Source organism: Leptonychotes weddellii, chromosome 4 (assembly GCF_054177405.1).
Source record: "Leptonychotes weddellii isolate Sample4059 chromosome 4, ASM5417740v2, whole genome shotgun sequence".
NCBI lineage: Eukaryota > Metazoa > Chordata > Mammalia > Carnivora > Phocidae > Leptonychotes > Leptonychotes weddellii.
Genome location: NC_138372.1, coordinates 102,247,577 through 102,263,483, shown reverse-complemented (window position 1 = coordinate 102,263,483; position 15,907 = coordinate 102,247,577). Strand labels below are relative to the sequence as shown.

General features: G+C 37.8%; 2 protein-coding genes across 4 annotated transcripts in view; one reads left to right on the top strand and one right to left on the bottom strand.

Annotated features, from left to right (window-relative positions):
• LYPLA1 (lysophospholipase 1) overlaps window positions 1-11,694 on the top strand; it is a 30,760-nt gene extending 19,066 nt beyond the window's left edge. For all 3 annotated transcript variants that reach the window (XM_081815992.1, XM_081815993.1, XM_081815994.1), the window contains exons 6-9: window positions 2,352-2,425; window positions 4,648-4,749; window positions 6,361-6,537; window positions 9,927-11,694. In XM_081815992.1, the coding sequence (XP_081672118.1) occupies window positions 2,352-2,425; window positions 4,648-4,749; window positions 6,361-6,537; window positions 9,927-9,980 (407 nt within the window). In that variant the 3' untranslated portion in view covers window positions 9,981-11,694. The remainder of the gene's footprint in view (window positions 1-2,351; window positions 2,426-4,647; window positions 4,750-6,360; window positions 6,538-9,926) is intronic.
• A 362-nt stretch (window positions 11,695-12,056) lies between these two features.
• LOC102736288 (large ribosomal subunit protein eL42-like) lies at window positions 12,057-12,466 on the bottom strand. The gene has a single exon (XM_006742157.3). It carries the CDS (start codon window positions 12,437-12,439, stop codon window positions 12,119-12,121), a length of 321 nt encoding a protein of 106 aa, XP_006742220.2. The 5' UTR covers window positions 12,440-12,466; the 3' UTR covers window positions 12,057-12,118.
• Between the last annotated feature and the right edge of the window lie 3,441 nt (window positions 12,467-15,907).

The window sequence follows — 15,907 nt, the reverse complement described above, 5'->3', positions numbered from 1 at the left end:
TATAGAGGCACCCTTTTATGTACTGAAGTATTTACAAATAGATGGGATCACTGGGATTGACTTGAGAATAATTGGGTGGTGGCGCAGCAGGTATTGATGACACAAGCCTGGCTGTGAATTAATTGATAGTTGCAGAAGTGAGGTGATACGTACCTGGGAGTTACTGCACACTCTTTCTATTTTTAGATTTGTTTGAAAATTTCCAAAATAGCTTAAAAACCAGTAGGATCCTTTTTAAAAATGTTTTTAAAGAACTCTTAAAAACTTTAAAACAGGGAAGATACACTCAAAATGCAGTGGAGATTTGAGACTGTCAAACCAAGAACACTGGCTTTTTTAGGATCATCAATAAGTAGGTCAAATCGAGAATCCTAGAGCTAGGATTTTTTCAAACAGTAATAAATGACAAAAATAGGTTTTGGGTTTGGGAGTGAGTTGTGAGATAGGGAGGGGCAGGGCCTTGTGGAGAAGACTGGTAAGCCTGGTGAGTTCCAGAGTGAAAAGTTCCATCCTAGTGATAGAGTTGGCCTGTGACATACAAGCCATTTCTTTCCTTTCCAAGGTGATGTATTATTGGAGAAAGTGAGGCTCAGACTCAGAGCTAGGAAAGAATGGAGCCTCTGTTTGAGGCCTACAGGAGTAAGCTCCTGAACAAAGAAGAGAGTGCTCAGGTTAGGTCCAGGGAGCACAGTGGTGCCCTTGCCCGTATGCAAAAGGTGATTGAAATGGGAACGCACTGCTCCACCGCTGACGTCTTTGTAGTTTGTCAACATTATCTCAGCGTTTGGTGTAACCTTGAGGGGTAAAGCTTTGTGAAACTCAGGGGAAGTAGTCCCAATAGCTTGCCAGGTGGCAAGTGAAGCAGAGGGAGAGGGACAAGCAGACTCTGTGCTGAGCACAGAGCCTAACGCTGGGCTTGATCTCACAACCCTGAAACCATGACCTGAGCCGAAATCAAGAGTTGGTGCCTAACCTACTGAGCCACCCAGGCTCAGTCCTGCCACTTGCACAGTCTCCATCTGACTGAGGCTGTGCCGTCTCCCCTAAATAAATCCCTCACATTTCTCAGCACTTCTTTTATTTCTTAAGCCCTCTTTGCTGTTCTCTAGCCCATTCTTCCATGCCATAGTCAGGGCATTACTTTTCATACTCATTCTAACTCAGTACTAAACTTTATATAAAAAGAAAATAATTTTTCATTTGGGCATTTGTTTTTTGCAGTGTTTTAGAAAAAACAGATTTTTATTTTTTGATAAGCAAGAAATATGAACTTGGAAATTTTAATCTTGAAAAATGAAACTCTTGGGGCATCTAGGTGGCTCAGTTGGTTAAACATCTGCCTTTGGCTCAGATCATGATCCTGGGGTCCTGGGATGGAGCCATGTGTCGGACTCCCTACTCAGCGGGGAGTCTGCTTCTCCCTCTCCCTCTGACCATCACCCCTGCTCGTGCTCTCAGTTGTACTCTCTCGCTCAATAAATAAAAAATCTTTAAAAAAAAAAAATGAAACTTGCACATATGTAAAAACGAAAGGACACAGTTTGTGTAGTTACTAAAAAAACACTGGACAGATTATAAAGAAAAAGAAAATTCTAGGAGTCATCAAGTTTTATAGTTAATGATCTGTGTCAAAGTATTTTGCAGAAACAAAAGAACTCATTTGATTTTTTTCCCTGCATCATTTACTGGCTATAGGAAAAATTAGTACTACAGTTTTTAAAAATAATAGAATGAAGTTTTTAAACACTATAAATCACAAACTGTATAATATATTTTATATTTTAAAATGGTAACTTTTAGGTACAAATCCTGTGATTCATTGGAGAGAAATATAAATGTATATGAGCAGAATTGACCATAGATAAAAGAATATCTGTTGATTGATAAGAGAAAGAACTGTTTATAAATTATGTAAGAAATAATTGAACAGTTAAAGCAACACCTGCAAAATGAGTTTTATAATGAAAATACATTCTAGGTTTGTATTTTAGTAGAGTATTTAGTAGAGTTTTTCACTTGTTTCGACCTTTAATATACTTTGTGCTTTTCTTTTTTTTTTTAAAGATTTTATTTATTTATTTGAGAGAGAGAAAGAGAATGAGAGAGAGAGAGCACATGAGAGGGGGGAGGGTCAGAGGGAGAAGCAGACTCCCTGCTGAGGAGGGAGCCTGATGCGGGACTCGATCCTGGGACTCCAGGATCATGACCTGAGCCGAAGGCAGTCGCTTAACCAACTGAGCCACCCAGGCACCAACTTCGTGCTTTTCTATAATTAATTGTATCCTATTTGAAATGGTGTCTTTAGGCTTAACTTTGAAAGTATTAGTGATTTAATTTTATGTTGTTTTTAGTAAAAGCTTTGATAGAGCAAGAAGTGAAGAATGGCATTCCTTCTAACAGAATTGTTTTGGGAGGATTTTCTCAGGTAAGATGAAGTTTGGGTGATATGTCATTGGTATATTTATCTAGGAGTCTGTGGGTTCTGTCGTTTTCTATGGAGGAGTCTTTTTTTCAGTACATGTTACAGAATCTGATATACTGTGTTTTTTTTAATATATATATACTGTTACCTTTAATGCTGAATTAAGTTTGAATGGACTAGATGTAGTTAATTATGATAATATACTCTTTTGCTTTTCTAGTTTTCTCTCCAGCAATTGCCTTCAACTTCTAGATTATGTCTTGAAAGTCAATTTATTAATAAGTAAATTGATTAGAACTTGGAATATATTTTCTTAAAATAATTAGGACACATGTAGTTTAGGTATCTAAGTTGATGCTGTGTACCCCTTTAAACAAAATTCTAATTTGATAAACACAAGTATAATTCCCCTGTCCTAGGAGGAGACTACTAATAGGAACAGTAAAGTAGAAAACAAGAGAATTTCTTCCCTCTTTTTGTCACAGATTCCCAGTGGCTGAGCCCCACAAACCCCCCCTTGGGGCAAAATCCACAAAGTGTCCCACAATGCTGGAGGTTGCTGGTTGTTCCCCCTGGGTTCTCTTCTCCCACAACAGGAACCAGACACTCTGGGGATACTCTCCAGGTGGCGCTGCACTGGCTTGGGAGAGGGGCAATGCAGTCAGCGTGTAGCCATTTCTCTTACCTTTCAGTGTGGTCTCTCTTGGTCTCTGTGGTGCAGGGGGTGCCTCAGCCTCACCCTCTCCCCGCCATGTGCTAAGATTCTCTCGGTGGTGTCCTGTCCATGATTAGATGTTAGTTCTTTTAAGAGGGAGCAAAGTTAGGAATGACCTGTGTCCCATCATGCTGATGTCACTCTATCATCTTTACTCTTTCTGTCTTATGAAAGAGATTGTAGATTTAAATATGTGATGTTTATTTTTGGCATCTTTCTTCTTCTGTCTGTACTTTTTCTCCTACCTTCTATACTTTTTCTGCAGACGTAGTTACCTCGTATTGACCTTATATCTTTCTTTCAGTTTATCACATGTTCACCTTTTCACCCATCCCAAATTGCTCTAGCTTCTAATCTGTAAAGCTTCTAAATCAACAACTTAGTGTTCAGACTACCTGAATTAGGACAATGTCAGAATTATGGAATTCTTTAGAAGTTAGAAGTCAGTAGGAAGATAGGTTGTCAATACAATATAGTAAAAAGATGTTACTGATTTGGTATTTGTTGAAGTCAAGATAATGTCTATTGTAATGCACATCGTGATGTAAATGTAGGTACAGAAATGAATACTTGATTTGAATACAAAAGCTAACATAGGGGACTGTATAGTTGAGATTCGTTGATTACAATTTTCAGAAAGGAATTCCTCTTACCTTAAGCAAGAAAGAGCAGGTTATGAGTCTGTGGGATCACATCAGGAAAACCAAGGATGAGAATGAATCAGAGCCTCAGGAAATAGCTAAGATTTGGAAAGCCCTCACGGCTTTCTCTCCATCTCCTGTTTTTTCTGCTCATCTGCTTCATTTGCCTCTTCATCTACAGTTGGCGCTCTCCACCTTTGCAGCCTGTAGCTTTTCCAGTTCTTGAATTTACAGGTTACCGTTCCAGCCATCCAAAGAGACAGACTGACAGTCACTGAATCCCAATTTCAAAATCTTGAGAAAAGGAACATGACTATCTTGGATGAGAAAGAATCTCATGTTCTCATGGGGCCCAGTGACCCACAGGCATGGTCAGAGTGACGTGGCATCCAGATAACTAATGGGAATGCTCTTCCCAGAGCGCCGGGTATTGTAAGCTGGGTAGACAGATACTCTGAAGGTGTCTGCTACAGAGTCCTTATTATCTTGACTTTTTGTTGTAGAAAAGATTACCAGCTTAAAGACTAGGTTTGATTTTATACCTAAGACTTTTCAGAGGAGCAAATAAGTATAAGTTTAGAATGTTCCTAAGGCAGTTGTAAGTGCATTTAAATATACAATTAACTGTTTCTTAACTGATTGGGTGGTTGCTATGTTCTCACAGTGGTCTTCAGTGTAGAGAATCATGTCCTTTAGGACATCTTGGGGTGGAGTATGTATGTATTTATGCTAGCTTGCCTGATTTGATTTGACATCAACCACACAGGTTGATTTTTTTCTTTCATGGACATCATTAATAACAAGAAATCTCTTAAGTTGCTGCTAGCAGAGGATGTGTTCCACTGACTTTTCTCTGCTTGTCTTTCCAGGGAGGAGCTTTATCTTTATACACTGCTCTCACCACACAGCAGAAACTGGCCGGTGTCACTGCACTCAGTTGCTGGCTTCCACTCCAGGCTTCATTTCCACAGGTAGCCTGAATGATACCTGTAACATTACTGATAATGTTGGGGAGAGGTTCATTTTTTTTTTTTAATTAATCAACTATATATTTTTAGAGAAGTTTAAGTTCATAGCAAAGTTGAGCAGAAAGCACAGTAAGTTCCTATCGGTGCACAGGCTATGGACACCCTGCAACCCTGTGGTACATTTGTTAGAATGTGTCAGGTCATCACCCAAAGCCCATAGTTTACATCAGTCATCCTTTTTAAAAAATAATTTTCCTGGACTTTTGTGATGTACTAGTAGGCTTTATCTGAATACTATATTGTCTTTATTGTGGATTGCAGAGACTGGAGTAAGAAATAAGTCCTTTTGTCATAAATCTTATATTTGAAGTGTTTGATATATTTTAAAATGTATATATAAATTAGGACAGTGTTTTACACATAATATTTTCAAAAGTTCAATATTTTTACTGCTTGATAGCAGAATTTTACCATAGAATAGAATTTCTAAGTACTCAGTAGTGTAAAGCAGTATATAATAAACATGGGAAAAGTGGATATTTATTTTCAAATTCACTTTTAAATCTAGGATTTTGGGCTCCTGGGTGGGTCAGATGGTTAAGCGTCTGCCTTCGGCTCAGGTCACGATCCCAGAGTCCTGGGATCGAGCCCCGCATCAGGCTGCCTGCTCCTTGGGAGCCTGCTTCTCCCTCTGCCTCTCTCTCTGTCTCTCATGAATAAACAAATAAAATTTAAAAAAATAAATAAATAAATCTAGGATTTTTTTCCTCATCACTGTATAGTAATTCTTTGGTGTCTTATACATACTAAGTGCTGTTTATTAACCATCTTTTTTTTTTTTTTAAAGATTTTTTATTTATTTATTTGACAGAGAGAGACACAGCAAGAGGGAACAACAAGCAGGGGGAGTGGGAGAGGGAGAAGCAGGCTTCCCACCGAGCAGGGAGCCTGACGCGGGGCTCAATCCCAGGACCCTGAGATCATGACCTGAGCCGAAGGCAGACGCTTAACAACTGAGCCCCCCCACGCGCCCCTATTAACTATCTTATTTAAATCAATTAAATAAGAACTGAGAAGAACATGATTCAGTTAAAACATACCTCTCATCTCAAGACACTGTGAACATATAAAGAATAATTAAGAAAGAGTCTTCTACAAGGAACCACTTCATTGGGAAAACAGTAATACGAGACAGGGTAGGGGCACCTGGGTGGCTCATTTGGTTAAGCGTCTGACTCTTGATTCCAGCTCAGGTCATGATCTCAGGGCCATGAGATCAAGCCCCATGTCAGGCTCTGTGCTCAGCTGGGAGTTTACTTGAGATTCTTTCTCTCCCTCTCCCTCTGCCCCTCTCCCTGCTTGCGTGCTCTATAAATAAATAAATAAAATCTTAAAAAAAAAAAAGCAAGACAGGGTAATCATATGTCCTATAAAAGTTTAACTAAAGAGTTGTGGGGAGTATAGGGATAGAAGGAATTTTAGTTCCGTGGCCGAATAGAACCTATGATGTAAGTAACATACTGTATGTGCATATTGTCTATAGTTGTAAATGCCTGGCATATAATACTCTATACATTTGAATAAATAATACTAGTTTTCTTTTATTTTTTGCAGGGGCCTATCAGTGGCATTAATAGAGATATTTCTATTCTTCAGTGCCATGGAGATTGTGATCCTTTAGTTCCCCTAATGTTTGCTTCTCTTACTGCCGAAAAGCTAAAAACATTAGTAAATCCAGTCAATGTTACCTTCAAAACCTATGAAGGCATGAAGCACAGTTCATGTCAACAGGTAATTGGAAGCAGTGATTACAGACACATATTTGCAACTTTTTTCATGTGATATTTTTAACATAAGTAACATTTGATTGCTTGGGGATTTAAAGGAGTTAATGAATTCACATAGAATCATAGGTTGGCAGGATTTAGATCAGCATTTATTCAATTTAATTCAACAAACATTCACTGTTTTCCTATTGCATGCAAGCTTTGTACATAACTCAAAGATAAATAAAAAACAGTCCTTTTTATTAAAATTTAAGCTAAATTAATAAAATTTAAAATTTAATAGGGGAGGATATATATCCAAATAATTGTGTAGAAAACAGAATGTGATAAGTGTTATATTAGAAGTTTTTAAAGTTCCCTAAAACACTGAGAAGAGTGAGATTAATTTTATCTTGAGAAGTACTGAGATCATGAAGAAAAAGCTAGATTTAGAAGAATGGGTAGGATTTTGATAGCAAGTGTGCAGAGAAAGGAAAAGGGAAAGCAAGCTGTCCAGTTGGGCCATAGTGTTATGAAAAGCTGGCTGTCCTAGAGCAGGATGCCATTCATAAAGTAGGTACAAGGAACAGTTTTAGGGTAATAGGAAGGAGATAGTACTGAGTTTAGTGAACATACTGAGATTGATGTACCCCCCATGATAACAAAATGGGATGTTGGAAATATTTGTCTGAGGCTCAAGCCTGTAATAGAGATTTAGAATAATTGCCAATATTATTAATCACTGAAGAATTACCATGGGAGAATATCATGAGAAAAAAGCCGAGGGATAGAACTTGGGAGGGGATTAGAAAGAGTTAAATGTGGAACGAGAGTACAGGAGGAGAGAATTTCAGTACAGCACCTGACTGGCTCAGTCGGAAGAGCATGCAACTCTTGATCTTGGGGTTGTGAGTTTGAGCCCCATGTTGGGTGTAGAGATTACATATATACATACACAAACTTCTTTAAAAATTGGTTAGGTTATTTAAGAAAAAAAAGAAAAGGGGTCCCTGGGTGGCTCAGTCAGTTAAGCATCTGCCTTTGGCTCAGGTCATGATCCCAGGGTCCTGGGATTGAGTCCCACTCGGGCTCCCTGCTCTGTGGGGAGCCTGCTTCTCCCTCTCCTGCCTCCCCTCCGCTTGTGCTCTCCCTCGCTCTCTCTCACTCTATGTCAAATAAATAAAATCTTAAAAAAAAAAAAAGAGAAAGAGTTTTAGAGTGGGAGGGAACAGTGTACCATGATTCAGAGAATGATTGAGGAAAAATAGGCCAGGAAGAAACTACCCAATAGTAAGCCATCTGTGACCTTGGATATTTGGGGAGATGGAGCCTGCAGTGGATTATGTAAAGTGGATAGAGAAATGGGAAAAGTAGAGGCAACATGTATCAACCTTTATTAAAAATTAGGTTTTTGTGAAGGGGGAAAAAAGTAAAAAAAACTCTCTTTAGTGGATGGGAGAAAAAGACTCCCTTGGCGGGGGAGGGAGGAAGAAAATGCGATGAAGAGAAGATAATAATCTAATGGGGGAATCTTAGGGAGATCTAATAATGTAAATAAGCCCTAAAATGGGTAGTGCTTGCCTTCAAAGAGGAGAACAACACTTAAGAATCTAGAAGAGGGTGGATGAATATGAACAAGGATTGCTGAGGTAGTACTAGTTGAGAGTTCCCATTAGATCCTCTTTGTCTTTTCAGTAAAGTAGGAGATACGGTCACTTGATAAGAATGAAGGAGGCCTGCATCGGTTTGGAGACTTGAAAAGGCCTAAAATAAAAATTAATTGCCAAGCATTGAGGTAGTCCCTAACAAAACTGTTTTGTAACCACTTAGCCTGGCTGAATCATTTGTTTTACGGACAGAAAAAAGTGTTAGTAATATGATTTATCCAGAAAGATAAGGGGGCTGGGATTCTAGCCTGTTACTGAGAACATAGTTGAAACCATCAGCAAGTGTTGAATCCAGAAAACAGGTAGGCTGGCACTCTGAGTATCCAGGAGGGACTGAGGGTCTAGAGCATTGGTTTCCAAAGTAGGCTTTATATCACAAATACCCTGGAGCTTAATAAACATTCAGACACCAGAACTCCAAACTCTGCAATTCTGATTCAGCACATTGGGGGTTAGCAGGTAAACTCAGGTATTTGTGTTTATATGGATGTGTTTTTAAAATAAAAGTTCCAGGGACGCCTCGGTGGCTCAATGGGTTAAGCAGCTACCTCTGGCTCAGGTCATGATCCCAGGGTCCTGGGATTGAGTCCCACATCGGGCTTTTTAGCAGGGAGCTTGCTTCTCCCTCTGCTTGCTGCTCCCCCTGCTTGTGCTCTCTCTCTCTGACAAATAAATAAATAAAATCTTTAAAAAATAAAAAAAAAGATGCTGTTTACCTAATCTCTACACTCAGTGTGGGGCTGGAACTTACAAACCTGAGATCAAGGGTCGCACACTGTTTGCACACCCCAAGCATGTAACTTTTGATCTCAGGGTTGTGTGATCAAGCCCCAAGTTGGGCACAGAGCTTACATAAAGAGGAAAAAAAAAAAGGTAAAATAAAAGCTGAGGATTCTTTGTGCAATCACATTGGAGAACATTGGACTGAATGATGAGCAGAAAGTGAGAAGAGGTAAAATGGTAGGAGGTATTGTTACCAGGAAACTTCCAGGACTTTAGAACATTGTAAAATAGAGCACTTCTGTGCTGTGGCTTTATTTTCTGAGTGACTATAAATTATAAGGGTGAAGGCTCTTTGCATGGCTAATTTGTGGGTCTGTGGGGTTAAACCTTGAAATACTAGAGATTATAGTAGGAAATTATTTGAGGGGAGTGAGAAAACCGAACCACATGGCAGGAGTCTTATAGAAACGTTTCTTTTGTAATAAATACTTGATATATTCTTTTTCATCTTTCCAGGCCTATCATAGGTACATGGTGTCTTTTAAATGGTTGGTTGTATGTAAATCCTTGTGAAAGGCACAAAATATTTTCTGCTACGGATTTAGCATTTCATTCTAATGAGGGAAAGTTAAAAGCTAGGTTTTCCTACCCATGCTTAGTTGACCGTAATTGTATCCTTACTGATATTTCTCTGGATAGGTTTTGTTACTTCTAAGCCCCCTTCTCTCCACCCAACCCCTGTGTTTTATTTTGTTCAGGTATAGCAAAGTGCAGACCATTATCATGGGACTGCATAATAGTTGGGAGCTATCATTTGAATGTACAATAATAATCCTAGTCGCAGGAGATGTTCTGAAATTTCTATTGAAGCCTCATTTCTCTGTTACAATTTTTCATTTAATTGAAGTAGTAAAAATATGGTTTCACCTTACCTAGGCACACCACAAATTTAGTTGGTGGTATTTTAGTGGGGATTTAATTTCTGATTTTGTAACTGCTTATTAAATCACTTTATTCCAAACAGGAAATGATGGATATCAAGCAGTTCATTGATAAACTTCTACCTCCAGTTGATTGATGTCACTAAGAGGCCTTCTGTAGAAGTGCACACCAGCATCATTGTAGTAGCGTATAAACCTTTTCCCGTGCCCAGTCTTGAAACTTCTAATGTTTGCAGTGTTAAGATGTTTTGCAAATACACACCAATGACACAGACTACATGATACTATCTCCTTGTGGGAAAGATGGTCTTCTTTTAGGTTTCTATACATGTATTTGTATAATATGATTCAGAATATACTAGTATTAAAATAGGTGAAGCACCTAAGCTTCTTTTTCCCAAATGTAATTCAGCAAAATAATAAAATACTGTAACCAGATTTTTTATTACATCATTTGACAATTATTAGTATGCTTAATGAAAATTTGTTTAGGTATAAATGAGCAGTTAAGATATAAATGATTTATGCATGCTGTGACTTAGTCTGTGGACTTATTCCAAAATTACTTAGTCACCATGCATTATCTGTATTTTTATATATGTATTCATTATATACTTAATGATTGTAATACATAATGAGAATGAGGTGTTACTACATTATTCCCAATAATAGGGATAATGCTTCTAAGGTCAATAAAGAGTAATATTCCTCTGTTCAGTTAATGGCCCTTTTATTTTGGGGACCAGGCTTTATTTTCCCTGATATCATTTCTATTTAGTATTTTTTTTTCATCTCTAGAAATCTGTTCTTTCTTTTTTATCCTTCATAACAGACCAAATATTGCCTCCTTGCCATAGACATCTGCTGCCAATACATGCTGTAGTTTGACATTCTGAATCACAGGTTTGATGGTATTTAAAATGTATTTACACTTGTATAAAGAAACCTTTAAACTTCCTACACTACTTATTTCTTAAACTGTACCTTAGTCCAAAGTTAGACCTATATAGTTATTAGAATCTTCAGTCTAGATAATGGGAATAATTCTGTGGTTGTATTTTTCTGTAATTAACTGAAAGAATATGTAGGTCATATTCTAGTATGTTCTGGAATATTTAAGACAGATCTTAAAAACTAATTTCTAAGATGATTTGCTCTAAGATGATTCTCCTCGAGCGTAGTTTTAGTTTACTTGTTATACATATGTTTGAAACCAACTACTGTAGAAAATGAACAGTCCATTAGAAAATTTTGCTTTATTTTTATCTGCCAGTGAACTTTTTTGAAAACTTCACTTTAGTCAGATGGTTTTTTTTTTTTAATTTAGTTTTTGTGCAAACATAAAAGTAGCAATTATTTGACTTTAAGTAGTTGAATTTTTCAGATTATTGGTAAAAATTATTGGGAAACAAATTTATGGGTGATAAAGATTAATTGCAACTCAATACATAGGGTGTAGTTACCACAGTTTAATATGTAGCAAAAATGTATACTTGATATTTCTGAACTGTTGTTAATTTTTCTGCTGTATTCCAACTGACTAAAACAATGTTAGGAATGCATCTTTATAAATGGGTGCTAATTGATAATGGAAATAATTTAGTAATGACTGTACAGAATGTTAATAATGAAGCCATATGTTTATGTCTGGATTTAAAATTTTTAAACAATCATTTACTAAGTCATTTTGCTTTACCTTGAAGAATATAAATTGTTGTTTCAATTATACAAATCAGCAAGATCTAATTTATGGCAAGAAATATTCCGTTGAAATGTTGTGCTCTAATGTGGGAAAATGTAAATCTTTTTCATGGTTTCTACCAATGTGAAATAAAATTTCATTCTGACTTTTCTGTGACTGCTTTCTCAAATACTATTTTTAATATTTGGGTTTGCTTTCGAATGGCTGTCTATACTGAAAAGGGGGAAAATGGCAATGCAATCATAACATACATTCAGGAGAGAATTTTGATGATGGTATGGTTGACTTGGAATAAAACGAGGCATGAGAAAAGCTTCTCCTGTTACTCAATTTGAATAAGCTAAAAAAAATTCTTAAATTTGGTTTTCAGTGTTTCTAATGTGTTTAAGAAGTTTAGTTTGGTGTTTCCAAGCCTCCTCCTTTCATGCAGTATTCATGGGATTTTTAAATTAGTGTCATGAGGCAGTATCCAAATAGTTTTTCTCCTTTTATTTCACTGTTGACTTTTTTTTTTTTGAAGTGAACATAACCTCAAGATTTTATTGTCTTCATAATATTAACAAAATATGAAGCTTAGAACTGGATCACTTGGCCCTTTCTCTTCTTATCTCCTCCCAGTTCAAAATGCTTGCATCTCTTAATAGCCAGCATTCTCTTAGATCTGCAATTGGGCTCAACACATTCAAGCCTCAGCACAATCTTCTTTGTAGTTTTAGCCTTTTTCCAGAAAATCGGCTTAGTCTGCCCACCATAGCCACTCTGCTTCCTGTCATAACACCGCTTTCCCTGGGCATAAAGAGAATCTTTGCCCTTCTTGTACTGTGTCACTTTGTGGGGCTGGTGCTTGCCACACTTCTTGCAGAAAGTCCGGCGGGTTTTAGGAACGTTCACCATGTTTGCGAGAGCGCTATTGGCATTGAAAAAAAGCTCACTGTTGACTTCTAGCATTTCCCAGTAAAGGAATCCTTTCTATCCCATCTCTTAAACAGTCCTTCACTTTCTGCTTCTGAGTACTTAAAATTGACCAGCTCATCTTTTTGTGAGGGAGCTTGTTCCATTTTTGGATCACCCTAATGGTAAGGGAGTTCTGTATACCAAAATATTGTCTGCAACTTCTAGACTTCACAACAGCACCTTATTTCATATGATAATCTTTTATTTCATCATCCTTTTTCAATTATTGTGTTCATGGTTAGATGTGGTCAGGGTATGGTATTGTTAATCTCAATTGACAGCGGCAGTGTCTTATGTATATATAAATAATTGGGAAATTTGTCTCTTGAAATCAGTGTTATGGCTATTTTAAAAGTAGATTCACGGGGTGCCTGGGTGGCTCAGTTGGTTGAGCGACTGCCTTCGGCTCAGGTCATGATCCTGGAGTCCCGGGATCGAGTCCCACATCGGGCTCCCTGCTCGGCGGGGAGTCTGCTTCTCCCTCTGACCCTCCTCCCTCTCATGCTCTCTGTATCTCATTCTCTCTGTCTCAAATAAATAAATAAAATCTTTAAAAAAAAAAAAATTCACGATGAGCTCTTGGCTAGTTCAGTCAGTAGAGCATGCAACTCTTGATCTCGAGGTCATGAGTTCAAGCCCCATGTTGGGCATAGAGTTTAATTAAAAAAAAAAAAGGTAAAAGTAGGGGCGCCTGGGTGGCTCAGTCGTTAAGCGTCTGCCTTCAGCTCAGGTCATGGTCCCAGGGTCCTGGGATCCAGCCCCGCATCGGGCTCCCTGCTCAGTGGAAAGCCTGCTTCTCCCTCTCCCACTCCCCCTGCTTGTGTTCCCTCCCTCGCTGTGTCTCTCTCTGTCAAATAAATAAAATCTTAAAAAAAAAAAAGGTAGATACATGACATATTTCCACCCTCCTAACAACATACCATTTTATTTTGTAAAAATTACTAAAAAGTGAAAAGTAAGTAGTTGAGATATTCTAGGCACTATACTAAGCATTTTATATTCTTTATTAATATAATCCTTACATCAACTTTATCTTTTGTTTTATAGGAGAAACTGATAGCTAGAGAGATGAACTGTTTGCCTATAGTTACAGAGCTATTAGTGTAACAGCCAGGATTCAGAGTGATGTGCCTGACTCCATGGTCTGCCCCTGTGAGGTAATTTAAATGCTGTAAACAAAAAAGCTTATTCCATATAATTCAGAACACTTAGAAGTGCCAAATAAACTAGGGTAAAAACCAGCTTACCATAAAGAATTACAATCTCCAGTGCCCAGAGAGAACTGAAAAGGAAACTAAAAACCCATATGGTACACCTAACTTTGGGGCTCAGAAAATAACTCACTGGCGAATAGCCAAGACCCTTATAAGGGCTGCACTCTGTGCCACAAAGTGAACTAGAAAAACATTCTGCCTCCTCAGGAAGGAAGGGAAAACTTACCTAATCTGGCCAGGGCCCTGGATTGGAAGAGGGAGCTCTTCTCTTGAAAATGTTTAACTAGGAGCTTCTATTCATCTATATTTGGATTTTGAATTTATACTATTTCTGAGGCCTGGAAAACATAAGCTCCTAAGTTAACATCAAGAATCTCCTTGGACTGGCTCTGCCTCTTGAGCACCTGGAAGAAGTAAGTTCTTTATGGAGATGACATCTCAACATAGGCAGCATAAATTGCTGAAAGTGAGCTCAACTCCCTCAAAGTACAAACCAGAGGAGGGAACAGTCTACCTGCCACAAATGATTCCAGGTGACACAAAAGCTAGAAAGATCATTAGACTCTCGGGAACTTAAGAAACAGGAAGTATGAGTATTAAGTGGAGACAAAAGAATAAACAAGTGTAAACACAGTACCAGAAATCGCAAGTTGGAAAAAATTTTTCTAGAAATGAAGAACAGCCACTCAAGTAAAAAATATTTCAAATGAGAAGCACTACTTATGACAATAAAGTATTTGAAATAACGCAATGTGGAATTACAAAGACCATCAAAATAAACTATCCTACATCTATACAATTAGAATGTTATACAGCTATAAAGAAGGAATGAGGATGCACTGTACTAATTTGGAAAGGATTCAGAATACATTATTGATGGAAAAATAGTGTAAAAAACTAAAAGGGGTACAGGAAATAAGACCTATATTTGACTTGGTTAGAATTTACATTTTAAAAACCAAAATGCTACAAGGACGTTAAAAATCCAATGAAAGTGGTTATAGAGCATGAATGGGGAAGGAATGAAGTGGGTAAAGACTGGAGAGGAATAAGCCTGCCCTGGGTATCCTTTTTTTGTTCTTCAGATTTTTTATTGTGGTAAAATATAACAAAATTTTACCATTTTAACCATTTTAAGTATATAGTTCAGGGGCATTAAGTGTATTCACATTGCTGTGCAACCATCACCATCCTCCATCTCCAGACTTCATCAGTTTCTCAGAGTGAAACCCCATACTCCTTATTGTTCAGATTTTTAATTGTGTTATGACCTCCACAGAATATTTAAATGGGTGAGTTAGCTGTATTGGACACAACAGAATTGGTTTGAAATGGTGTGTGAAAGCTCTGAGGAATTTACTCAGGAAAAATCCCAGCAAGGAAAAGGAAGGGTAAGAAACTAGAAAAATAAAATTAAGAGGTCCAAAATAAAGCTAATGGAAGTTGCAGAAGGAGAGAACAGAATGAGAGAGAAGCAACGTTTGAGGATAAAATGGCTGAAATTTTTCCAGACTTCAGGAAGGGTAAGAAACCTCAGATTCAGGAAGCAAAATGAGTTACTAACAGGATAAACTACCTACCTAATGAGACATTTCATGATAGAGAGCACAACTGACCACCATAGAAAAAGATAATAATAGCAGCTAGGAAGAGCCTACTTAAACTGTCATACGCAGTACACTTAAAAAGAATGCCAGAGTCAGAATAATAGAATAATACCAGTTGTAGAGAAAATGGCAATTTGAAACTTTCTATATAGGCAAACTCATTTAAAAGAAGGGCAAAAGAAAACCATTTTTTAAAGATTTTATGTATGTATTTGAGAGAGCGAGCATGAGCGGGGGCGGGTCAGTAGGGAGAGGGGCAAAGGGAGAGGGAGAAGCAGACTCCCCACTGAGCAGGGAGACCCCACACAGGGTTTGATTTCAGGACCCTGAGATCATGACTTGAGCCGAAGGCAGATGCTTAACTGACTGGGCCACCCAGGCGCCCCAATAGAAAACCATTTATAAGTAAGTAGAAAGTTTATAAGGAAGAGTGTACTGACAGAACCTTTAAAAGATGTTCTTTCAGAGGAAGGAAAAGGATCCAGAGAAAAGGAGAGCTACAAGCAATGGTAACTAGAGAAGCATTGATTGCATAAAACTAATCCTAATTTGGGAGCTGAAACACTAGATAAAAATGCAAAAGTACA

Bases quoted from the DNA above. Each gene is read 5' to 3' on its own strand.
- LOC102736288 (XM_006742157.3), bottom strand. From the start codon at position 12,439: ATGGTGAACGTTCCTAAAACCCGCCGGACTTTCTGCAAGAAGTGTGGC.